Source organism: Fusarium mangiferae, assembly GCF_900044065.1.
Source record: "Fusarium mangiferae strain MRC7560 genome assembly, contig: FMAN_scaffold014, whole genome shotgun sequence".
Lineage (NCBI taxonomy): Eukaryota > Fungi > Ascomycota > Sordariomycetes > Hypocreales > Nectriaceae > Fusarium > Fusarium mangiferae.
Window position 1 is genome coordinate 868906 of NW_024573934.1, and position 24684 is coordinate 893589.

The 24684-nt window shown below is 47.9% G+C and overlaps 10 protein-coding genes across 10 annotated transcripts; 6 read left to right on the plus strand and 4 right to left on the minus strand.

Annotated features, from left to right (window-relative positions):
- Positions 1-1934: 1934 nt before the first annotated feature.
- Positions 1935-3002, minus strand: FMAN_14907 (uncharacterized protein; the record flags this gene model as incomplete). The annotated part of the gene is made up of 3 exons (XM_041822781.1): positions 1935-2826; positions 2894-2921; positions 2978-3002. 3 exons carry the CDS (start codon positions 3000-3002, stop codon positions 1935-1937), a joined length of 945 nt encoding a protein of 314 aa, XP_041688427.1.
- A 1607-nt stretch (positions 3003-4609) lies between these two features.
- On the minus strand, positions 4610-5095 carry FMAN_14906 (uncharacterized protein; the record flags this gene model as incomplete). Its single annotated transcript, XM_041822782.1, has 1 exon — positions 4610-5095. The coding sequence occupies one exon, from the start codon at positions 5093-5095 to the stop codon at positions 4610-4612; it is 486 nt and encodes a 161-aa protein (XP_041688428.1).
- A 1787-nt stretch (positions 5096-6882) lies between these two features.
- FMAN_14905 (uncharacterized protein) lies at positions 6883-7590 on the plus strand (the record flags this gene model as incomplete). The annotated part of the gene is made up of 1 exon (XM_041822783.1): positions 6883-7590. The coding sequence occupies one exon, from the start codon at positions 6883-6885 to the stop codon at positions 7588-7590; it is 708 nt and encodes a 235-aa protein (XP_041688429.1).
- Positions 7591-7755: 165 nt separating this feature from the next.
- Positions 7756-9024, minus strand: FMAN_14904 (uncharacterized protein; the record flags this gene model as incomplete). The annotated part of the gene is made up of 4 exons (XM_041822784.1): positions 7756-8151; positions 8206-8414; positions 8462-8600; positions 8650-9024. The coding sequence occupies 4 exons, from the start codon at positions 9022-9024 to the stop codon at positions 7756-7758; spliced, it is 1119 nt and encodes a 372-aa protein (XP_041688430.1).
- Positions 9025-10796: 1772 nt separating this feature from the next.
- FMAN_14903 (uncharacterized protein) lies at positions 10797-11905 on the plus strand (the record flags this gene model as incomplete). The annotated part of the gene is made up of 2 exons (XM_041822785.1): positions 10797-11411; positions 11456-11905. The coding sequence occupies 2 exons, from the start codon at positions 10797-10799 to the stop codon at positions 11903-11905; spliced, it is 1065 nt and encodes a 354-aa protein (XP_041688431.1).
- Positions 11906-12538: 633 nt separating this feature from the next.
- FMAN_14902 (uncharacterized protein) lies at positions 12539-13641 on the minus strand (the record flags this gene model as incomplete). The annotated part of the gene is made up of 2 exons (XM_041822786.1): positions 12539-13303; positions 13396-13641. 2 exons carry the CDS (start codon positions 13639-13641, stop codon positions 12539-12541), a joined length of 1011 nt encoding a protein of 336 aa, XP_041688432.1.
- A 1229-nt stretch (positions 13642-14870) lies between these two features.
- Positions 14871-15967, plus strand: FMAN_14901 (uncharacterized protein; the record flags this gene model as incomplete). The annotated part of the gene is made up of 2 exons (XM_041822787.1): positions 14871-15725; positions 15803-15967. 2 exons carry the CDS (start codon positions 14871-14873, stop codon positions 15965-15967), a joined length of 1020 nt encoding a protein of 339 aa, XP_041688433.1.
- A 493-nt stretch (positions 15968-16460) lies between these two features.
- FMAN_14900 (uncharacterized protein) lies at positions 16461-17017 on the plus strand (the record flags this gene model as incomplete). The annotated part of the gene is made up of 2 exons (XM_041822788.1): positions 16461-16934; positions 16985-17017. 2 exons carry the CDS (start codon positions 16461-16463, stop codon positions 17015-17017), a joined length of 507 nt encoding a protein of 168 aa, XP_041688434.1.
- A 1117-nt stretch (positions 17018-18134) lies between these two features.
- Positions 18135-19808, plus strand: FMAN_14899 (uncharacterized protein; the record flags this gene model as incomplete). The annotated part of the gene is made up of 1 exon (XM_041822790.1): positions 18135-19808. One exon carries the CDS (start codon positions 18135-18137, stop codon positions 19806-19808), a length of 1674 nt encoding a protein of 557 aa, XP_041688435.1.
- A 1584-nt stretch (positions 19809-21392) lies between these two features.
- Positions 21393-22906, plus strand: FMAN_14898 (uncharacterized protein; the record flags this gene model as incomplete). Its single annotated transcript, XM_041822791.1, has 2 exons — positions 21393-21672; positions 21723-22906. The coding sequence occupies 2 exons, from the start codon at positions 21393-21395 to the stop codon at positions 22904-22906; spliced, it is 1464 nt and encodes a 487-aa protein (XP_041688436.1).
- Positions 22907-24684: the final 1778 nt, after the last annotated feature.

The window sequence follows — 24684 nt, forward strand, 5'->3', positions numbered from 1 at the left end:
ACATCCTCAAAGGGCCATCCGTTTGTGTTTGCTGAGCATCACAATCAAATTGAAAGGCAGGCAAACATAATAGTCACTCATTGAGAGCTTAGGTAAGTATATTACTGCGGAAAAAGAAACAAAATCTGTATTTGAGCCCTGGCTGTTGAGTATGTTTTCATTCATGCGATGCAATGTTTTGGCAAAGAAATCATCACGCTTGGACTGACAGTCAATCATACTTGGTACCCCTGACCACTCTGTCTGAGTTTCATTTCTCCCACCTCCATCTTTCATCTCACTTGATATCGCTCTCTTCTCTGTAGATGGCTCTTATGAGCATCACTCTTGTGAGCACAGTACATAATACAGTAGCCCTAATCGAAATAGTCACAAGACATCGCTTTAAACTAACTCTCTCTTATGAGCTGGGATGATTTAATGATATCTGAAAGCTTACTCTCAAGAGTAATTCGCCCTCAAAGGCTCCTTTCTCATGAACTTATCCTCTTACGTATCGCTCTTCCCTCTGATGAGTCCCTTTTACGAGCCCCTCTCACGAGCCTACTCGATCACCGCAACGAAATCCTACAACACCTACTCCAACAGCCTCAACATCCCCTGAGAGAAACATAGACAAAACGGTGGGAAACTTATTTAAACTGCCGATATGATCTAGGAAGCCGAATATTTGTTAGATACTGCAAACATGGTATTCAAGACGTCCCGAGAACCGACAAACTGTTGCTTCCTCCCTATAGGCCATATTGCATAAGAACTACTCTTTGAGCAAAATATGAGATTTTGACTTCCGTCCTCTACTATATGGATCACATCGCTCTACATATCGTGGAATTTCTTTTTTTTTTTTTTTTTCCCACGTAAAAGGCTGCTGAGCTTCTTTAACCATTTATAGGGCACTGCAAAGTGCTGGCCTCGGCCGTAGTGCTATGAACGCAACCGAGCGGCTCGTCAGGCTCTCTCCTTTTAGCCGCGATGTCATCGCTCGTGGCACACTGCAGAAGCATTTCCAGCTAGGTGATAATAATTTTGGAAAGGCTCACGACAACCCTGGAGCCAAGACGTCAGAACTAAGAGCGAGTGAGGAATGGTACACGCGTCAGGGACACGAGATTGTAGAAAGGGTAGACCGTGGGTATGATTGGGAGGACCCGACGTCAGGAAAATTAGTCCCAGTGCCATTGGTCTATATGATGAAAAATCTCATTTAAGACATAGGGCGGAATCGGCATCCCTTAGGCGGTCGGGTTTATGTTCCGAGGCCTCTAAGTAAACCTCAGCTACTCCTGCGTCTACAGCCTCCCTAATAACAGGCCTGCCTAGCGGATGCTCTTTACTAGATGTACTTAATCCTCCCGCTAACCGGTAGCAGGCTCGTTATGATGTGTTATTCGTACCGATAATAGGGTGGTCTGTCAATACTCCTGTAGAAATTGCATGTCGGTAAAAATGCCTAATTTCGCGTCTTGAATTGCTAAGCATGTCACAACCAGCAGCTCCCTGTATTTAGTGCATAAGTAGACTCCCGGGGAAAAAACACATACAGCATAATGTATCGACTTGCATATACCACCGGGACTATACACATTCATTCATCACTTTCATAAGCTCTAGCTCACCAGATGCCAATAAAACTCCTTTACCTCGATAAGCCTCACTTGCTCTATTGACTTTTTAGGGTATAGTACTGAACGGTGCGAGTGGCACGTCTCTACGCGTATGTCTTAGGAATCATGACCGTCACATTATAGGTCTTTGCGATACGTCAGATACTGGGTTTTAGGGTTATTCTAGAGCGCTCGAAGTGCAAGAAGAATCTCACATTTCAGAGTAGAGGTAGGGCATGACCACTGGCTGAGCATTCATTGGTGATGGGTGAGAGATTTTTAATGCCTATTTTTATCATGCACATTATACAAGTTCTTATAACTATTTCAAGGTAGACGAATGGTGCCTTCAGCTACCAAAGTCGCCAGCCCTGAGAGAAACATAGACAAAACGGTGTTACCTGATCCATCCAAGATAACATCCACAATAATATTGCTTTTGCGGCCCATTTCGCGGCCTTGTTCCATACAGAAACGATAAGTGCCATTCGGCTCTTGCTGCTGTAGAGCAAGATATGCCGCAAGAGAGCAGCATGCACTTCCGGTCGCCGGATCTTCCAAACCGATCCCTATCATGCGCACACGCAGATTTTCCACCCTGACACCGTTGTCCAGAGAGACCACTCCACGACGATAGTACATGGTGCCAGTGAACGAAGGAGCCCATCCGTCGTCAAGTTCTGTGACCGGGCTTTTCCCAGCAGCGACACGAATAAAAAGATCCTCTTGATCCGACATATCAACGAGGGTATACGTTACACCCTTGACAATTGAAACGGCAGGATATTCCTGACTCAGCCTTGACGCTTGATCAACCAAGCTTGGCTGTGTATCGAGAATGTTTTGCTTGGGTGTACCACTGGACTGAATGTGCACGTTGTGAGGCACTTCTGCAAGAACAGTGCCGGTCTCGTAATTATGACGAAGAAGAATCGGCCCAGCATTGGCCGAGACAGAAATAGTTTCGGGTAGGGGGTCTGGTAGAGAAATTCCTGGCAACAGCTGGTGAAATAACATATAGCCTGTCCCAATAACAGGGTGTCCTGCAAAGTCTATCTCGCCGGCTGGCGTGAAGATGTTAATGCTGAGTTCACCATCTTGGCTCTGGCGTATAAAAACCGTCTCGGAGTAGTTGAACTCGCGTGCAATTGTCAGCATGTGCCCATAAGACAACGCTTCACCTTCAACTCCAACGACTGCTAGGGGATTCCCCTTGAACCTGAGAATAAAGACTCAGCTACTGGACAAGTATACGAGGAGGGAGGCAGAGCTAATTTTGATCGTACCGTGTAAGAGTGAAAACGTCAAGTGTTACTAGTTTATGGTGTAAGAAGAAGACTTGAGATGTTAAATCAGAGAAATGGTCTTACTGTAAGGGGCTTTAGAGGCAGCCATTTTGGCTTGTTTGTCTGATAATTTGGGAGTCGAGATGGATTGTTTTGCGCCACGAAGGAGCGGTTGCTCTTATGTATTTCTGGCTTCTAGGAGGGGCGATGTTGTGTTTACATTGGTGGCAGGGCGCAATGCTCCGGTTTTGGTGTCTAATCTACCAGACTGACTCACAATTTGTTGAGAACTTCCATTATTAAGCACGAGGCCGATAACGGGGGACAAGGTTTTAATTTAAAGCTTTTCGTTTTAACGGCACTAGCTTTAATAACACCTTCGGTTTAATAAGGTTATTATAGGTTAGATTTACCTGCATATCTAAATTTTGATATTTGTCAGCAGATTATGTTTATGTTGTGTTATGTGTAATGGCAAAAAGACCTTACCAAAACTTTAGCCATTCCCAGTAAAAGATTTTATTGGCTGTTACCGGTACGTTACAGCTTTAGCCGTAAATAACCGCTAAACATAATTGCCGAACTTGTTATCTCGCAGAAAAAGAATACCCTCGTTCCACATTATCCTTAGCTAGACTAGTTATGCTGCTGGCGAGAACACGTTTTTCTAAGGTTTGAATCCTTTTTCAAATTGACAAAGGCGAGGCTCTAGTTTGTTGCAAGTACCTTTCAAACCGCCATACAACCACCACAACATGGCTCTCATAAATCCCTGCCGGCACATTTAGGCGATGTTCTTCCAACCAGCCTAGCCCGACTCTACCAAAAATGGTAGGCTCACAACACTGTATCGTTGTCCTAGAAGAATGCCATTTCCCAATCCCGAGGTTACCGTTCACATATCATTATACAGGATATCCTTTAACGACTTTCAAGCAAGTTGCTGCAAGACTGCAGGACACTACTATTGCTATCATAACTTTGTCACATTTCCGAATAGTTTGCAGTTCGAATCGTACCAAGTAAATTGCTGTTGTTCTAGCCTGAAGCGGGTTTAACAGTATACCAAGGTCGCTGGTCTGGCATTGTAGAATATACGAATGAAGAAAGCATTTCTCGAACGTAAATCAAGACCAAATTCCAAGTCAAAGCAAATTAGTAATACCCACAAACAGATGATCCCACTTACACAGCCATCCGTCACAGTCTCAGTCCATCACCATGTCGCCTTCTACTTGCCCTTGGTCGAAGGCAACGGCTTATATCCAGACCTGGCACTTCCAGCGCCGTACTTGTCAAGGTGTCTAGCCCTCCACCACGCGTACCATTCTTGGGCTTTCTTGCGCTCCGCTTTTAATTCCTCTCTGTCATTATCTATGCCACATTTGTTGGTTCGACTGCCAGACTTTAATGAGCGGGATACAGTTCTGCGTTTCTGTGCCGAATTTCGTGACGTAGCTCTTTCGTGGAGGTCGGCGAAAGTCCAGAGCGAGGAATGGTGAATTCCTTTGTAGTCCTTGCTTTCTGTCGTGATGAGCGACTGGAGGGCCATGCTGGGCTCTCCAAGGGAGATAGAGGTTGCAATCTCTCCCTGGCATGTGTTGCCCTTGCTTCGTCAGCGGGCTCATGGGTATGCTTTCCATCAGCTGATGGTAGTGGTGGATACTGAACATCCTTCCGAGAGGATGTAGCGACCGGTGAGGAATCACCATCCCCTTATGGTCCATCGTCAATCGGGTAATGCTCCATCCGAAATGCCACATCCTCGTCTTTAGTGAGATATTTATCGAACATTTTAGTTCTTTCTTTGATCCAGCTCCAAGTCGAGGAGAAGCTCCTGAGGAACGTGAGCCAGTTCATATTGGTAGGCACCTTATCATTGATGTCGTTCCAGGTATTGTCAATAAAGGGTCTCTTGAGGGAGTCCAGGTCGAGAATGTCGAAGAAGGTCTTAGGCTCGCGGGTCGGGTCGGCGTTCCAAATGCGATAGTGGACCTGGCAGATTGCTTTGACTTCTGCGGTGACAAGAAGGTGGAGGAAACCTCTCTTTGTGAGGTAGGGGTTGGAATTTTCACCAGATAATAGACTGTATACGGCGAGAACGCTCAGTGGAATGGTGGAGACTGCGAGAAGAGCTAGATGGACGGGAGGCAATTCACCAAGTGTTTGAATGGCAGACACGACGATTGCGGGAGCCGCCATGTTGCTTGCAGCTATCCAAAAGAAGCTGTCCTATGAGCGAGATGATGTTTGTGGAGTAATGCGCCAGAAATAACTGAGCCTTGCTTCAAGAAGGAGAAGATGCAAGTTGTGAGGGATTGTTTGGGCCAATCAAAATTTGAGATCTTTGAGGGCTGTTGTAGTGAAGCAAGCAAGCAATCGAAGGAGCGAGCAAGCAGAGTTTGTGTCCTTCTGAGCCACGTCATCGCCTGTTGCTGCAGACAACTGCGTAACACGGACAAAGAGTGCTGTGCAAACAGGAAAACAGGGCTTTACCATATCAGGCTAAGGGGTTGGACGGTGTATAACAGGAGCTTTAAGGTGATTATCCTTGCCTTAACTTCTGAAAGAATGCCAGGACATTCGTGATCTTTGTCTTTTTTGTGGAATGCATGAGAAAGGCTACTGAATGTTTCTTTATTGTTATTTCTTTTGTCCATTTCGAAATTAATATAACACTGGCATGAAAGTAACATTGATGAGCTATCATCTTTGGAGCGCCATGTATAAATACAGCTATCTACACTTGCTACTTTCTCCCAACATCATCACCATCACTTCGCATTTGATCATGTGTCGATTCCGAGAAGACATGAGCGACCTCTCGTTGCCAGCAACGACGTACACAACCATGCTACAAGACAATCTCAGGCTTAAGAAAGTATGTCGGAACAAGATTGCAGAGACGAGGAATGAATATCGTAAGACACCTTTTATACCTTGTCATTCTTGGGCTAAATATCTCGGCCTTGGAACAATGGAGACTTCAGCAGGCAGCAATGCCACAACGAGCTCCACCAGTATCATACACGACGGCCTTTCTTGCTGGAAACTCGCCCACCACCAACATCCACGCCCTAAACGATGGCGTACTTACCAGAAACCAGACCTGCACCAGCATCCGCGCCGTACACAGTGACGTATGTCCCTGCTCCAACTCAGGCACCGAGAGTTGCTGTACCAAGCCCTATACCTCTCTCTGGTCACAGCCACCAATATGTCACATCTCAGACAGCTCCGCAGCGCACTCAAGAGCAAAATTCAAGCAGAGCAGAAGTATGTCGAATGTGCCAGACAGTGGAAAGAGGCACTAGACATTTTAGGCACTGCCGAAATACAGATGCAAGCCGCAGAGGCCAGAATGGCGGCGCTCGGGGCGGTCCCGGATGCACATGTGCTGTTGCAGCAGATGTCGTCCACAACAACATGAGGGGTACATGACTATAACGCACAAATGGTCAATCACGGATAAATAGAGTGGGCATATTTTGGTTTTTGACTTGTTTAGGTATCGGTATGTTTGTTTGATAGATATGGTGTTTAATGACATGGGTTTTCTTCTACATCCGAATGCTGGTCGGAAGCTGTCACACATTCCCTGCCTGCAAAGTTGGTAGATCTCGGCCTTTCGTTTTCGCTCCGACGCATCATGGAAGTATTTCAATCGACCATGCTCGAATAGGCCGCGTCTGGAGACCCTCAGTGAGTCTAATTGAGTGGCTGTGTTCCTGTTGGATACTCCCCTAGTCAAATCTCCACCATGATCGTCTAACTTCCACTTCAGCTCGGATATATCACAAACTGATGGAACTTGATGCGACAGCCATCGGAATATCCGTGTTTCGTCTCAAACTCTTGCTGTACTACAGAATGAGGTACCGCCACTATAAAAAGCTCGTAGAAGCACACCTATTGGCCTCGGATGACACCATCAGAAAGCCCCTCAGCATCCATCCTCACTCAAAATCCATTTCACCCAATCTGACAAAATGGCTCCCCTCCACGTAGGTGTACTTGTCTACGACTATCAAGCTATAGATGTCTTGGGCCCAACCGACCTCCTCCACTCTGCCACCAAGCCATACATCCAGACTCTATCTGGCTATCTGAAGATCGAGCAAGATACAATCGCCCGGGCCCCAGAGTTTGTCTTTCACCACATTGGCGTCACTCGCGAAGCCTTTGTTCTTCAAACAAGTAACATTACGATTGTCCCAACTACAACCGTAGATGAATGCCCCGAAATTCAAATTCTTCTTCTTGGCGGTCCAGACCCCATGAACTTCGAGCTTCATCCCAAGTACGTCGAGTTCATCAAAAAGCACGTCGCAGCGGGAAAACTTCTCTTCACCACCTGCACTGGAGCCGGCGTCGCTGCGGCAGCGGGAGTTCTTGACGGCAAGAATGCGACCGTCAACCACGGCGCTATTCAGCCTCTCGGGCAAAAGTTTCCTAAAGTCAAGTGGACTGATGAGAAGAAATGGATTATCGATGGAAACATTTGGACTGCGGGCGGTGCTGTCGCTGGAATGGACATGTTTGCGCATTGGATCAAGGAGAACTTTGGAATGGATATCATGGTTTTGGCTGCGTCGATGTTGGACTATGAGCCGAGGGACGTTGATGGTATTTTGAACGTCATTCCGAAGAGGTATGATGAGAATGGCAAGCAGTTGCAAACTCATGTTTTCAAATAGAAACTGGTACCAGTATCTCCCGAGCACATTATGAGAGATACCTAGGCAGGTTCCTGTTACATCATCCAAGGGATAATTGAAACTGTGAGTGTTGTCTATCGCAAATTAAGTCATCTCATGACTGGGTATATAACATATCTGAATCAAGTACCATCGCATCGATCATCATTTCCTCGCATCCGATTCTTCGACCGTAAACTCAACTTCCTTTGTAATCCCAGGCATTGAGGGAATTATTTCATCCGAACTAGCCTCGCCACCTCCTCCGTGAATGTACACGTTCCGATCATTCACACTTCCAAGCCCCGTCGTTGATCTGATAGATCTTCCATTACTCCTCTTCCAGTTTGATCCATTTCCGTCGGCGAGCATGATACTTCCAGGTTCGGGACCGCCTTTGTACTTTGAGCTTACGTTGTTGGACGAGAGAAGCGATCCGAAGATGGGTTTCAGCTTTTGGCGCATCCATCCCCATGTACTGGGAAGATTGGCTGTCACGACGGCAACAAAGGATTCTCGGACTGCCCAAGACGCTCCCTCGAAGGGCCCGCTCTTGGGGTTCTGGACGAGGTCAGTGAACTTCTCATGATACTCTGGTGTTGGAAATATACATACCTTGAGGATGAGGATACATCGTAACAAACCAGCAACCATCACGAATACGGCGCCAGAGAAAAGTACTACTAGTCCGTACTTCTTTACCTTTGGAATGCGAGCGCCCCAAAGCATTGGAATAGGGATGGCGAGCAAGTAAACGTCGGTCAGGATGTTGAGGCTGACAATGATGAAGATGTAGAGCCTGGATATCGCGGGGTGGCAGAAGTCTGCTGTTTGTCAGTGAATTGCTTAGATACCGTTGATCTCGACGTACTGCCTGGGTCGGGGTATATTTGCCAAAAGCGGTTAAACGGACGACAACTAAAGAGAATACAACATATAATGGCGATGTAGGTCGAGGCGATGAAGCCGAAGCCGATGTAGATTCGAGTTTTGTACCCGGTAAGTCCAGCCTGAAGTCCTTAGTCCTGTCACTTCGTTTTCATGCCGTGTCAAACTTACCGTGAGCCGGAAGTAGAAAGCGCATAACGCACTCTTGATTACCCAGAGACAGGTTGCGTAAGTAAGCCAACCAGCGATCTGGATCTTGGATCCTCCAACCCTGTCTCCAAATTCATCGCTATTCGGCGACAGAGCCTTGCGCTCCTCATCTGTCATGCCAGAATTTGTCAACCCGTGGAACTTTGCGCCAACAGTATACGCAAGCGCCGTCTCGATCGTATACGGAATAATCACCAGCAGCATGAGGTAATCGTCGGCCTCAAAGTTCCTCACGCCGACTTGTCGTATCCTGGCAAACGTTCGCAACCCAATAACCGAGATGCCAATAGAGAGCAGTGTAAACGCCTCGGCGGCGAAGGAGTCAGCACTACCCATGGCTGCAGAAACAAAAAGCGATGCGAAAAACCAACGTGTGCATAGGGGTCACGACGCAAGGGGAGGGGAAGCCTTTAAAGCCAAGTTATTGCCTGGAAAGCACGTAGCCACTTGCATGGATCAAGTCCGTCCTCCGAGGAACCATCGCCAATCACAACTCTATCTTGCAGCATCGTTCCGGTGATAAGAGGTCCGCGACCAGCAGGGGATGTCATGGGAATTAGATGCGGACGAGGCTTGCAGTAGTATTCTACGCTAGAAGACGATCGACATTCGCCAAGGATCTGGTGAAGAAACCGGCCTCTTAGCTGCCGACTCGAGTCATTTCTTCACTGAAGATCACTTTGAAAGTCTTGGTCAAACTTGATAATCAGGACGATCATCTTGTGTCAAAACGTGGCAGTGAGTCGTCCGTTTTGGATAACGCCTAAAGTTTCTTTGCTAAGAAGAGGAATGTTTATCGGTTGACGATGTTGTACCATTGTCTCGGGAAGAGGCCGAAGAGACCAATCAGCGACGATCTGTGTCAGCTCTATTTGGTCGACTCAGCATCTACAGAGTCAGAAAGAAAGGGCTCATGAATGGCTTACCCTGTTGAGACAATGCAACCGGGTTTACCGAACTTAAAAGCCCCTCCTTTCTTTGTGTATGCTCTCCGGACTTGCAAAGTCCCGCGCCCATTTCAGGGGCTACCGAATCCCCGGATATCTTTATTGCAGCTCCCCGACAAGCCACCCAAGCGAAAACTCCACTTTCCGTAGCGTGCAAGGATTGATCGGAAAGGATTCTGCGCCGCAGTCTGCTCAGGAGAAGTTATCTTCATGTGATATAATGATGTCTTAGAATGCATGAGTCGTGAACTGACACGTCAAAGGTCCTTTTGTTGAGTCTGATTGCAAAGATTCTCGATGATTGTCAATGCGGCAGATCGACCGCAATTGAACGCGTTCCGCTAAAGTGCCCCGCCGACCTTCTTAGCTCTCGTCATCGTTCCGTTTGTAATCTGTAGGGCGGACTACGATGATGGCTACGCTGAAAGAAGCTTTCGATTGCAGATCACGAAACTTTGAATTGGCAACGTGGGACTTGAAAAATGTAATTATGTGCTTTGGGCACGAGAATTTACAGCCTTATAGGGCGAACGTTTGCTCTTGTTGAGGTGGCGGGCGGCCAGTAACTAGTGGAACCGGAACGCTTGGTCGGAAGCCCAAATTGATATAGGGTGGCTGTCTCACAACATCCAAGTCTTGATCATTCTTCTCCAGCTGCGTATTTGCATCTTATTCCCGGAATCAATACAGAAACTCTCTAAACAGAGTTATTCAAGGAACTAATCACTAATCAGAACATCAGCCTGGACAGTCTTTTAATTCTTCGCTCCTTGAGGTCATTTGGGATTTCATCAAAACTTATAAACAATCTGGTCTAAAGGAGAAAAGAAAACTCAAGATTTTAGCCCTGGATGGCAAAAAGACTTAGATCAGCTAATAGAAATCAAGCTAAAATTGAATTAAAATTTAGGATATCTTTTACTAAGTTTATTTTGGTATCTTATATTATGGTCTGGTGTTTTGTTGCTTGCTGAGGCTGATAAGCCGCTGAGCTGAAGATCATAACGGAAACAACTCCATCTGAGCTTGCCAAAACATGCTACAGTGATGGCAGGTAGCCACTGTATTTTCCAGTGAGCCAAGATTGCCCCACTTTAATCTTCCTTCCCTCAAGCATCGCCATTGCATTGTATTGCTTCATTGCCAAAACACCACAAAATCATGACGGTTTTCTTTTCCCGGCCTTTCTCGCTCGAAGAAGCAACAAAGACCAGTCCCGAGTCTGAAGCTATATTTGCGGATACTGGAGTTCGCATCCATCCTTGGGAAAGGGTATTCTCCAAGAATATTGCAAATGTCGCCATCAAGATCTATCGTCTCATCGGCGAATATGTCAATATCTGGCTTGGCGACATAAACCCCGAATACTGGACACGTGGTACCCTCCAAAGTCTGCATACTCTCCTTCTTCACGCCCTTAGTCATATCGATGAACCGAATCAGCGGAAAGGCAGGCTTAGCCAGATCAAGGCTCACTTGATGGCATGCGCTTTTGCAGACGCCTGGCGTGGCATGAAGCCTACTCTTCATCCAAGGCATCTTCAAAACGCACGCCTTTTGTTCTCCATTCCTCACCACCAAGACCCCACCGACAAGACCACGGCCGACGAGAGCGACAAATCGGAGGCTAACCCTTCTATTCCTACACCTGAAAGACCCCGAACGAATTCCGTGACCCGCAAGGATCCTGCAACCGAGCCTTTCCTTGAGACTTCCCCCAAGCAGTCGCGCTGGCAGGAGATTGCTGTTTCAGTGACGACAGGCGATAACACCGAGGTACTTTCACTTCCTATACAGGTTTGCAATATTGACTTCTACAGCTCCGCTCAACTGATTGCGACTTGATTCCCGAACTAAAACAGCACCAAGATGGCGCGAAGGATAGCTTCCTAAAACTGCTACACAGACTTCCCATCCTCTCATCAACCGCCGTCGGCGAACTAGGGCGTGAACGGGAGATCACATCCGACCGTATCAGAAGTCTGAACGATGACATGGCCAACGCCAAAGAGTCCTTAACTAAGCTCAAAGATTCCGTTTCTACCCTCATGGCTGATATGGAAGCTCACGCAGCGAACGAGAAGGAACTGCAGAGCGCTAAGAACGTGATCGAAGCCGCAGGGTCTGGAGTTCGGTCAACTGTATGGAGAGTCCATGAAAAGGCAAAGTCGAATACGTCCGCCACCCTTGAAGAGAAGTCTCAGGAGCTTGAGGAGGTAAAAGCGCGACTGGGCAGGCTGATTGAAGAGGTCGAGGAAGCTCAGGCATAGATGAACATCACAGATGAGAAGGTTAAGCGTGCCCCGGCCCAGTATGATGAGTACCGTGTTTTCATCGAAAACATGGCCCTACTTTGCGATACAGGACCCAAGGGACTGGAGAGGGTGGTTGATGCTTTGAGTGAGCATGGACTCAAGTTTGAGACGTTAATTTAAGAGCATGTAGGTGATGGACAAAGCAGCGTTGCCTATTGAAACGGAGGTACCAGGAGGCGCAGGCTTCAGAATGATAACAGGCGTGGAAAGTAGCTGAAGTGCAATCTTTTGCGGATCATGGATGGACGATGGCTTTTCGGTAGATATCTTAGTGATGGGAGGGAGTTTGTTTGTACCAGACAATTGCAGAAAATCTTACGGCTTCACTGACGTCATCACTGAGATCAAAAATAAAATAAACCACAGTCATTAAAAAAAGCAAGATCTTTTGATGTATCGAATGTTCATGAGCGAAAAATTACCTCCTCAATCTACTATGTACATCCAAGCATATTAAACAAATAAGCTAAAAGTCCTTTTTCGCGGACGACCAAGAAGTCTCGAAAAACCAAACAAATCAAGTCATTTTCCCATATCCAGCAATATCCCAGTCATTAACGCATAACTTCATAAGCAACCCTTGTCTAGTCAGTTGCTTCGATTGAACAAGCTCATCCGCAAGCCCCCTTTCTTAGGCTTCTGGTTAAAAGAGCTCTGCACGCTGACGGGTCGATGTTCGAAACTGTCGATGCTCTCCATGCGCTGAACGGGCTGACGGACTGCGGGTGGCGGGGGCTGCTGCATGAGTTCCCCGCGGAGAGCTTTGCCCACCTGGTCATGCTGCCTGCTATAATCATCATGCTTGGACTTGGCTTCGATGAAGCGGTCTTCAGCTTGGCGACGTCGTTCTTGAAGAGCGCGGATCTCATCGTCGAGTTGGTTCATTTGGGCTTGAGCGTCGTTCATGAGAAGATCATACTCGTGGATCTTCTGCTCAAGAGGCAGAAGAACGCTCTTTTGAATGGAAGGGCTGTTGAGACGGTTGATGTCGTTGCCAGGGACTGCTAGACGGTCTGGCGAAGGCGCGCGACGCTGCTGATGCTGGTCTGAGGCCATGGATTGAGAAACACGGCTCTGCTGGGTGTTTGGTCCATTTCGGGGAGGTGACTCTCCATGAGGTCGGGGTTCAGACTCCGAACCGCGGCGCGATTGTCGTCTGTAGCGACCACCGTCTCTAGGGCCATTGGGCTGCTGCTGCTGAGGACCTCCGTCCATTCCGCCAGGATAAGTTGGAGGCATTGGTTGCTGAGGACCTGGGCCTGGATGTGGACCTCTGGGAGCGTTGTTGTTTGGACCTGGAGGCTGTCTTCTCTGACCGGCATTGCGAGTGACCTGACCAACTGGAACAACACGCTAATAGCGAAAGGTTAATTACGAGGCTCTGGCGCGGAGAAAAGATGTTGCAGAGAAATGCATTCTCTAGCGCGGGAGAGAAAAAAACTCACCTGTTGGTGCTGTTGTGCTTGTGCCACAATGGCGTCCTGCAGCGCCACGTCAGAGGTAGGCGAGCGCATGTCGAATTCTTCACTCTGAGGGCGAAAGTCATCGAGTTGCTCGGGCGATTGAGTGCGTCTGTATCTCGGGCTCTGGCCATTTCGCGCAGCACGAGCTGCTTCGCGGGCGTCACGAGCAGTGCGAGGCTCATAAGCTGGATCCTCTAAGGTGTATCTTGGCTGAGCCATTGCAGCCATGATTCCCGGGGTCGTGATGTGAAATGCGGTGAACGAACACAAAGAACAAAAAGGTTGGAATGAGAATGCCTTACGAACAAGACATGAAAATAGCGGGTAGAGAGTGAAAGGAATGAGAATCTACACCGACAATGTCAGGAGCTGATTCATGTTTTAGTGACGGTCTGGAAAGGCAAAGGCTGGAGAGCTGGAAATGTTGGTGGTTGGGTTTGGTTTGACAGCCAAGTCGAGTCGTTTCTTGGAGGTTGGGGAGTTTTCTTAGCTCCAGGGGAGTGACCCACTAAGACACAACACCAGCCACTGCCCGCATGAGACCTTGAATACAGGGTGTCAAAATAAACTCAGCGAAAATATCATAATTTTAGACTAAGTTTACATAGGCCCTTTTGTCACTCAGGACCAAGGCCGGACTGTATAGCACAGTTAAGACAGTGTCTTTCTATTTTTACGAAGAAATATGCAGTACTCCGTAACACGTATCGCTTCGTATCCATTAATCGAGTACACGTTGAAATCACCTGCAATGGAGTGTTCTTCTGCACTCGTTATTGATCCACGTGCTGAGACAGCGGCGGCTAGATGCATCCCTTTGGCTCCAGGGAATGCCATGCAGCATCGGGCGTTTATCTGAGGCTGGGTTTCGAAAACCCGGTATTCCCAGATTGACGGGCGTTTATCACTTCGTTAAAGCAAGAAATTCGAGATGAAACGCTTCGATGACTTGCTTTAGTGTTTTGCTATTTGTTAAACGAGCCTAGTCCAGCCGTTGGATTTTGGCCTTGGGTGTCTTGGCTGGTGATGCCCGCAATTCGGGGTTGCACTCTGCACGTCAACGTTACACAGTGTTATCTGAACGCGCGTCGAGGCAGCAACCAGCAGTACTCAACCTTTCGCATTAACTGAAGTTCTTCTTTTGGGTGCCATGAGAAGGTTGGTCTAAAGTACGTCGCACTCAATTGCGGCAGTTTATGCTTGCGACCGTTGTAGAAGTGTTGATTTACTCGCCGTTCGTTACCTTGGCCGTAGACTCTTATCGCGTCATGGCTGGCAAAATTTTCGCGTCAGAAGCCAAGCGGCCCGTCCCATCCCATCCAAGCCCAATCTCACCGCCATCGATGACCTTGACTCAGATCTCAAACACAGCCCAACGTTTGTCGCATACAGGGTAAATGCTTGCCGATGTCCAGCCCAATTGACAGCGACACCTCACGTCATTCAAGCGCAGCGAAATGACCCAAGATACGACCGTGCCAAAATTGGTCACCGTCATAATAACAACTTCGCCAACTCCATCCGCGCCATCGACGGAGCTTGTCTCTACAGTCCTCGAATCATTTGAAGAGCATTGTCACGCTTTAACATTATGTAATGTTATTGTTGTATTCGACACCTTTGATCAGATAGTACCTACAGCGCGACTGAAGAAAGGACAAGTCACGCCTCAACAGGCAGCAGATTTTGACGAATACAAGAAGAATGTCAAGGACCTGATACTCAAAAAATATCGCCATGTCGGTGCTGACTTCATCCAACGGTATGCTACGGCGGAGTATGGTAGTCCTAAACCTCAGAACACCGTTGACTACACGATATCGCAAACCAGCGACAAGAAAGTCACCTTTATAGAGCCGGCGAGACGACTAGGGTTCGGCCTTGCAGTCAGATCAGCCTTGAGGGCAACTCAAACTCCTTTCGTCTGGGTGCAGCAACATGATTGGGCTCTACTTGCAGACTTTCCCATGGCACCTCTTATACAAATCATGAAAGCATATGATTCGCACCATGAAACTCCCATCAAGTATATATGCTTAGCTGCTATTCGCATGCTCTCACATGCCATATCTGAACAGCATCCCGTCCTGCGAGAGCTATCATCATCTCTTACACAAAAATACGAAGATCCGACACATCCTGGTGTAAAAATACCCCTGACACCGATTTACTTCTGGCATGATAAACCCCATCTTGCCTCAACAGCGCATTACCTCGAGAGAGTATTTCCCTCACGGTTAGCTATGCTGCGAGGAGACTTTATTGAAGACAAGATTGGACAAAGAGCTCGCGCTCAGATGAAGGAAGGTCTCGTAAGTGTATTTTCTTTCCATCTTGGACGAACATCGTCAGTTGCTACCATGTGAAAGCACCTACTGACGACAAGCAGTGGACGAAATGGGCTACTTGGCTTTACTACCCTGATGACGGGAAACAACTTTGTTTGAAACACCTACAAGGGAGGACTTGGGCGGGTGCTGAACGACAAGCCGATAGAGCTGCTATGTGGAGAGAAAGGAATGAGGCTGAACGGGCAGCTCAAGACGACGGCTGATCTGGGAGAGATCAACAAGATACCCTGATTGATAGACAAAGACCGCGATTTATGATGTCACAGTAACTGAGTTATGACAGGAAGCATAAACTGCCGAGAGAGTTATGCAAGGTATCCCAACCCTAGACCATAACGATGATGTCGGATGGTTTCTGCGATCAAGCATTCAGATGCCCTGACCTTAATCGGCTTTCCCCGCATGACGCTTGACTCGCGCAGCGGTTAAAGAAACTCCCCATCCTTGAAGCTCTTTTTTGCAGGATCAAGACATTCTTAACTAAGTAAACGGCGCGTGCCGCATTCAATTGCCGATGGATCTTTGCGGGGTGCCGACCCCTCACCTCGAGCCGATCACCGTTTTCCATGATCGGTGAATCATCATAGCGACTTGGCGATCTGGGGAAAATGAAGGATAAAACGAGTTTATAAAGGCGTAGAAGATCCAGGGTGAATTGACCGTGATAAACAGTCTAAGAACTATTCAATTGACACAATGAGACTCTTGACGCCCCTCGTCATCGCCTCCAATGCCATCCTGGCAGCGTCCCAACTCATGGGAACGCCGTCTTATGAGTTTCTCTATACCGTCAACGCAACCCTCGGCGAACGTTGGCCGATTGGTGACTACGGTCAAGGTAGCCGGGTTGTGATTCCCATCACCGGCGGAACCTTCAAGGGACCCAAGCTTTCGGGAACGGTCACTAACCTTGGTGCCGACTGGGGTCTCACCGACACCAAGGGCATATTCTTCCCCGATACCCGATACAACCTGAGGACTCATGATGGAGTTGATATTTATATTCAAACTTCGGGTCCGACGCAGCCTGATGGAAGGACGTTGTTGAGGGGCGTTTTCCAGGCAGCGCACCCGGATTATGAATGGTTGAACTATGTCCTGGCGGTCGGAGTGCTACAGAGGCCTCCAGCAGAGAGCAAGGGTAAATATGTTGTTATTGACATGTGGGCAGTAAGTCACTCAATTCTGTCAGGAGAGATAGTATGCTGATCAAGATATAGATGGTTTTGCCGGACTGTAACGGGAATTGCTAGGGCGAGGCCGACGGTGACATGGCCAGGATGGACATAAACTCTCTATGGATGGACATGGCGTGAGTTGATACACCCTGGCAGAATGTGACCGCCGTGATAATTCCGATTTGAAAAAGTCAAAAAAGCGCTACAGAGTTCAGATGATCGAACTAGTTGTGGATCTGGGGTAATATTACATCGTCAATGGCAATACGAATGTACGGAAATGGGGATAAAGTTCACAGGGGTTGTATACAACAAATAAATTTCCAACTTCACCTGCTGACTCAACATGTGAAGAACTCGTGAGGCTGCTAAAACACGCATCTCTCACCTTTCATGGAATAGTGATGATGAAGCAAATGTACAGGGATCAAAGTGCCGTATTCCGTATGCTTGCAGCTCAGCCGTCATTGACAAAGAGGATGTTGCATTTGGAGACCATTCGACACGCAATGATTCGGAATGTTATCCGGTTCCTGAACAGTTGTGCAATGGTTCTTACTGGCGACAATTATCGATCGGCTAAGCAGGGGTTCATGCTAGTCGGTGCTGGAAAAGACCGCGAACTAGGCCTAGACTTTAACGGTTGCAGTTAAAGATACCGGAAATCACTCTCTTGGGAGTTTCTGTATTGCCAATCTTCAAACGACGAGGTAATGATTGTGCCACGATTTCACATATGAAGACGCAAGATTTAATTTAAGAATGGCCTCATTCCAAGAAATCTGTAGCGCCCCTAATAACAGAACCCATAATAACACTAGTCTCCATCTCAAGTAGATTATCCGGACCGATATCTCTGCCCATCCTCACAACGACTGACTCGCAAACTCCTCCCCAATCCATTATGCACCCCGTTCATGCACCCCGGATCTAATTCCCAACCAGGCCAGCCGAGGTTTCAATACCCCTTCTTTTCCCCTCACGAACTCAACTACCGCCCTGCCAGACCATCCTCAATCCGCGATAGCACTCCCATGGTATTGCCGAGGGTTGCTGATCTGGTAGTGATCAACGGCGTCTTGCTGCTTCAGGAATCATCCGCGTATTTGCTCAAAATTATCACAAGGATCCCCCGCAAAATACAAGGGCATGGGTTTTGGTAAACGTTTATGCGGGAGACGGATATAAAATAATGTTGTCCGCCGGTCTTGTTGTCTTGCTTGGCTTTATTCCCCAGGTTCTCAGCGACACCTCGACTGATATTTGTTTACCGCAAGATACTATGCGTCCTACATTTTTGCTCTTTTCGGGGCTGGGGGCTTGTGCTGCTGCTGGCAAGGGTGATGACTTTGCGGCTAAATGCGCTGGTTTCAAGAACTCGCTGAAGCTACCCAACACCAAGGTCTGGTTCACTGAGCACGTGCCTGCTGGGAAAAACATCACTTTTCCTGACAACCACCCAACATGCACGCCCAAGAGCACTATCACTGATGTTGAGATCTGCCGTGTGGCTATGTTTGTCACTACTGGTCCCAAGTCAAACCTTACCCTTGAGGCTTGGCTTCCTTCCAACTGGACCGGCCGGTTCCTGAGCACTGGAAATGGTGGAATGGCTGGATGTATTCAGTACGATGACGTTGCCTACGGTGCTGGTTTTGGCTTTGCGACTGTTGGAGCCAACAACGGCCATAACGGCACCTCAGCTGTCTCCATGTACAAGAACTCGGGAGTCGTTGAGGATTATGTTTACCGTTCAGTCCACACTGGAACTGTTCTCGGTAAAGAGCTTACGAAGAAGTTCTACGGCAAGAAGCATACCAAGTCTTACTATCTTGGATGCTCAACTGGTGGACGACAAGGATGGAAGGAGGCCCAGAGCTTCCCTGATGATTTCGATGGTATTGTGGCTGGTGCTCCCGCCATGCGCTTCAACGGTCTGCAGTCCCGCTCTGGAAGCTTCTGGGGCATCACTGGTCCTCCTGGAGCCGCCACCCATCTTAGCCCTGCGGAATGGACCATGGTCCAAAAGAACGTCCTAGTTCAGTGCGACGAGCCACTTGACGGTGTTGCAGATGGTATTCTCGAGGATCCCAACCTCTGCCAGTACCGCCCTGAGGCTCTCGTTTGTAGCAAGGGTCAGACGACGAACTGCCTGACTAAACCCCAGATCGAGACAGTCCGCAAGGTCTTTGGTCCTCTGTATGGTAACAACGGCACATACATCTACCCTCGAATTCCTCCTGGAGCTGACCAGGGCTTCGGTTTCGCGATCGGCGAGACTCCATTCCCATATTCCACAGAATGGTTCCAGTATGTTATCTGGAACGATACCAAGTGGGATCCCAACACCATTGGACCGAATGACTACCAGAAGGCTTCTGAGGTCAACCCCTTCAACGTCGAGACATGGGAGGGAGACCTTTCTAAGTTCCGCAAGCGTGGATCTAAGATCATTCACTGGCATGGTCTCGAGGATGGTCTCATCAGCTCGGACAACTCCATGGAGTACTACAACCACGTCTCGGCTACTATGGGCTTGAGCAACACTGAACTTGATGAGTTCTACCGATACTTCCGTGTCAGCGGCTGCGGTCACTGTTCAGGTGGAATTGGAGCCAATCGCATTGGAAACAACCGCGCCAACTTGGGTGGCAAGGAGGCTAAGAACAATGTTCTTCTTGCCCTTGTCAAGTGGGTTGAGGAGGGCAAGGCACCCGAGACCATCACCGGTGTTCGCTACGTCAATGGTGCTACCACCGGAAAGGTCGAAGTTGAGCGAAGACACTGCCGCTACCCTTACCGCAATGTCTACCAAAAGGGCAACTACAAGAAGCCCGACAGCTGGAAGTGCGAGCTGCCCAAGTAAACGGAACGTCAGTGAGATGGTGCGGGTGGCGTCGATTATATGACATTTATTTCATAGCATATATAAAGCAGGATCGTCGTAAATAAGATGAGCTTTTACATAACACTGGTCCCTCAATGGTCGGGATAATTCGGTACCGAGCAACTCCGCCAAGGATAAAGTGATGTCAAGGAAAGCGACTAGTTACAAATTACCCCAAGGAAACCACTTCCTTGGAAGACTCCAAAACACGGGGGAGGATATGTGCTGTCAACATCAGTCATTTCCCCAGACGCGTTGCTGACCAGTTGCATGTCGGCTAGTCATTTAACACGAAAGGTTAATACCGCCAAGACAACGATCTTGGACAATCAAGAGGAAAAGTCGGAGCATCTGAGTCAAAAACAGTGAGAAATTGGGTTTCCCCCCTCATTTCCCCAACATAACCCCACAAGATCCTGAATCTTACTCCAACCAATGCGCCCTGTTACTCTGGAGGGCGCGAAGCTGGGTGAGTCAGGGTTTGGATGCAGCAGAGTGCGGCGCGTTGTTTTCTAGAACACGTAGGATGCTGATCAGTCTCCCCTCCCACCAAAGGACAGTATGTACCCGTCATGGATCCTCCTCTTATCAAGATAAACGGGAATAAACTCACCGGTACTTCTCAAGTCCGCCCGACCAGAATCTTACGATGCGTGACCCGTCCGCCTCAATGGCGATAGACTCAACACAATTTACAATACCACCGAGACTCTGTTCTATCTCTCTCCAATAGCAATACCTGTATTGCGCCGGTGTCGGATACTACAGACGGCATGCTGTAAAAGGCTGGGCGACTCCACTAAATGGCCAATGTATGTGTCAAAACAAGGTATTTTTCGCGTAACGGAAATGCTGAACCTTTTTTTACGTTCAATACCGCCGGCAGATTTCCCTTCAAGGTTTTTTTCTGTCTCCGACGCCGTATGAGGCGCAAATAAGCTTGTTACTTGGCGTCCGATTTAGCCGTGTGCTAGACCGAATCTCTCACCTTGAGCCAGCACTCGAGAGCCTCATTTCAACGACGGCCACTCTCCAGCAGAGCATATTTACTGATCCCCTTGCACAATTGACGCAAGATTCCGTTAAATCAACCATGCCATTCTTATCTCCGTTCCACTTCACACTGGAGATCTCTTGTTCATCTCGTTTGGCCAACCAATTCTCATTGAGCAAAGATCGCTGACACATAACGTAACACCAACTCCATTTTATTTTTTCGAATCCACGGCCCCGTTTCTTTTCGCTCATTCCAATGACCTGATGGCTTTTGAAGATTTGCTAACTGTTACGTGAGAGACTCAGTTCCCCCATGGGGTCCGCGAGTCTTTTTTTCTTCCGTGCGAGAGATAACGAGACGAGCGTTTTTTACAAGGTCTCCACGGAAGATAAACATCTGGAGACTTTTGGGCTTGGCGAATGTATATAAGATTTGGCATCGCCCGATGTTGAGTTCGGGTTGGTCTTCATCTCGTCAAACTGTCGCTGATCATAACCCGCCATTATACATCTTCTCACCTCGCATTGAGGTTTTATTACTGACTTCTATATTTTGTTTTATTGAATATGGGCGCTGAAGATAAGACGACAAAGACGCAGCCTGAGATGGCTCAACCCGAGCATCACCGCGCGGCATCCATTCGCGGCATCGACGGCGATGAGATCAACACTATCAACGATGGCGGCGACATCATGGACTCCAAGGAGCAATCCGACGAGCCCGTGCAAAACATTTTCAACCAAGGCGGCAAGAATTACAGAACACTCGGCAAATGGGACACAGTCTTCGTCCTCGTCACCAACCAAGTCGGACTTGGTGTATTGTCTCTGCCCGGTTGTTTGAAAGGTAGATTCTGTTCCCAACCTCAGCTAAGCCGTTTTGCTAATGTTGATCAGTCCTCGGGGTGATTCCGGGCATAATTGCCATCATTGGACTTGGTTCCCTCTCTGCCTATACTGCCTATGAACTCCTCCAGTTTTACAGAAAGTATCCCCACGTCGTCAACGTCGTCGATATGTGCGGTATCATCGGCGGGCGACCTCTTGAGATTATTGCAGGCATTGGTTTGATGATCAAGGTTATGATGACCTGTGCATCTGCTAGTGTGACATTATCAGTTGCTTTCAATACTCTCAGCAACCATGCCTTCTGTACCGTCAGCTTCGTCATCATCGCCGTCGTAGCTTGCTGGGTGCTCTGTCTTCCCCGAACCGTCAAATTCGTCTCGCAATCTGATATTCCCTCTACAATCAGTATCCTAGCCGCCGCTCTTACCGTCATGATCAGCTTGGGCCTCGATACTCCCTCTCAGGCTCCTCCCGGATGGGATCGCGAGATCCAGGTTATCGGCAACCCAACTTTCCGACAAGGTCTCAACGCTTGTCTCAAGATCTGCTACGCTTATGCCGGAAACATCAGTTTCGTCTCATATATGGCCGAGATGAAGAACCCTAGCCGTGATTTCCCCATGGCTTTGGCTTGCCTTGAGGTCTTCTCCATTACCCTTTATACAATCGTTGCTGTGGCAATTTATTGCTTAGCTGGAGATTTTACCACCTCTCCAGCTCTTGGATCCGCGCCTCGAATCGCCGCCAAGGTCGCCTATGGTCTCGTGCTTCCCTGTGTGTTCGCGACAGCTATGGCTTTCGGTCATACCGGCATCAAGTACATGTATGTTGTCGCCATGCGATCAATTAAGGCTACCCACCAAGTCACCGACCGAAGTGTCAAGTCTTGGAGCATCTGGGTTGCCTGTGTGACCCTTTACTGGATCATTGTCTTTGTCATTTCCAATGCCATCCCCATTTTCGACTCCATCCTCTCCATCTCCTCCGCCACCACGATCGCCTGGTTCACCTTTGGTCTCAGTGCAATCTTCTGGTTCCACATCAATAAGGGCCAGTATACCAAGAACTGGAAGAAGATTGCCCTTTGCGTCATTAACGGCATGCTCATCGTCCAGTCGTTGTTCATGAACGGCGGAGGCTTGTGGTCTTCCATTACCGAATTATTGAACATCTTTGAGAACGATAAGAGCTCTATCCGTGGCGTCTTCTCATGCGGTGACAACTCCATTTAGACACGAAAGTCAAGAACTTGATAGATATAGATATTACGCAGCAAGTACATAGCGATTGAATGATATATGATGATATTTTTTTGGCAATCAGAAGTCGCTTGATCAAAATGATAATGTTGAATGCGGGTCGTATAGACACTTACCCTTCACTAGGTGCATAGTCCGCAGAATCTCTCCTTTCCAGGGATCGATGGCAATTGTTTTCATTCAGCAGCGACAAGAATTGATAGTCTTGCCACCATGGCTGACTTAACACGGTATGGACACGAACAACCTGACAAAGTGGAGCTGGGATGGTCTGGCGATGCTTCGGGCCGACCAATGAAGGACGAGAGTGGCAAGGTGGCATCTCGAGATCTGAAGTGACGAGACCAGGCTCCGACGGGGCAGATCTGAGTCACTGTCGTAGGGCTGAAGCCGGTCATTACATTGAAGCTTGCTGAGAGTCCCCAGCCCTGAAAGCTCTCGATTTCTGTACTTTAGCGGTCTGCCCGATTAGTCAGTTTCACAAGTGCAAACGGATGCTGGAATTTTATTGCAAACGCAAGGCATAAAGCTCAATTCCAATGAGTCTTAATTTTTTTTTTGTTTAATCTCAAGAGGCCAATCCATACCGAAAATGACACAATTCAGTCTTTGCTCAAGTCATTTCGATGAGGGCATACTGCTCTATCAAAGTGGGGTCAAATACGCGATACGAGCGATACGCGATACGAAGGCTGACTTTATCATCGTGTCTATTTAAGAACAATGCCTGGTCTCCGATATAATATCATTACTTACCTTATTCAACGTTTACAGTATAAGTTATTTCAAAACTTCGATTCTTTCAATGCTTCCTATCTCACCATAGCTAGATGACCCAACCCTTGGCCTGCATCATGATCACAATCGCTCCCATTCGATCACGTACATCCACCTTCCGCTCCCTTCAACGACTTTCACCTATCCAAATCAACAACATTTCATCGAATTTACCACTTAATCACAGATGGATGACACAAGAGTGTAGCCAAAGCAAGACTCGACGAAATGATACTACAGGGCCCAATCCCTCATACCCAGCTTTCAATATCAACTCTCTAGGCCTTAGCAAAAGAAACAAGATAGCCTTGATTGTAATTCTGAGCATCTTTGGTACTATTGAGACTTGGGTTTGGTGCAAAGCTATTTGGCAATGGAGAAAAGGTCGTCGAGAAGCAGAACAGTGACCTTCCACCGGTCATGGATCACAGATATTAAACCATACAGGCACGAAATCATTGTCACAAACGATACGGAAGCGCATTCCTTTGGCATGAGATATACTTTCGGGATCGACTGTCAAAAGTGCCATAATACCGAGTATCCGGAGCTAAGCCGGCTATCATTACGTAGACATCGGATCTATCGGCAATTTTATTCGACAATCTGGCGTTGCTCTACTCCGTACCTATCATAATCAAGCAACTTTGGCGCGAGGCATGCAGGGTGAAAGCGTGTTTTATAGCAGTCGTTTGGAACAGTATCAACGACTTATTTACTCTAGTTGCCTTGCACTTTTGACATGGGCTACAAGGATAAAGACGAGATCTCTGGGGCACTGAATTGGCGCATCTCGATTGACGGAATCAAATGATCCTTTGCCTCGACCAGGGTTCTGGAGAAGTGATGCTGTAGCCGAGTGAAGGTCGCAGCGGGTACTGCCGGTGTGAGTTGGCAAAGAGGTTGAAGTAACACGCGCGAAAGCTCAGACGGAATTAACATGCCGATAGCAGAAGTCTGTGTATACTTCTCAT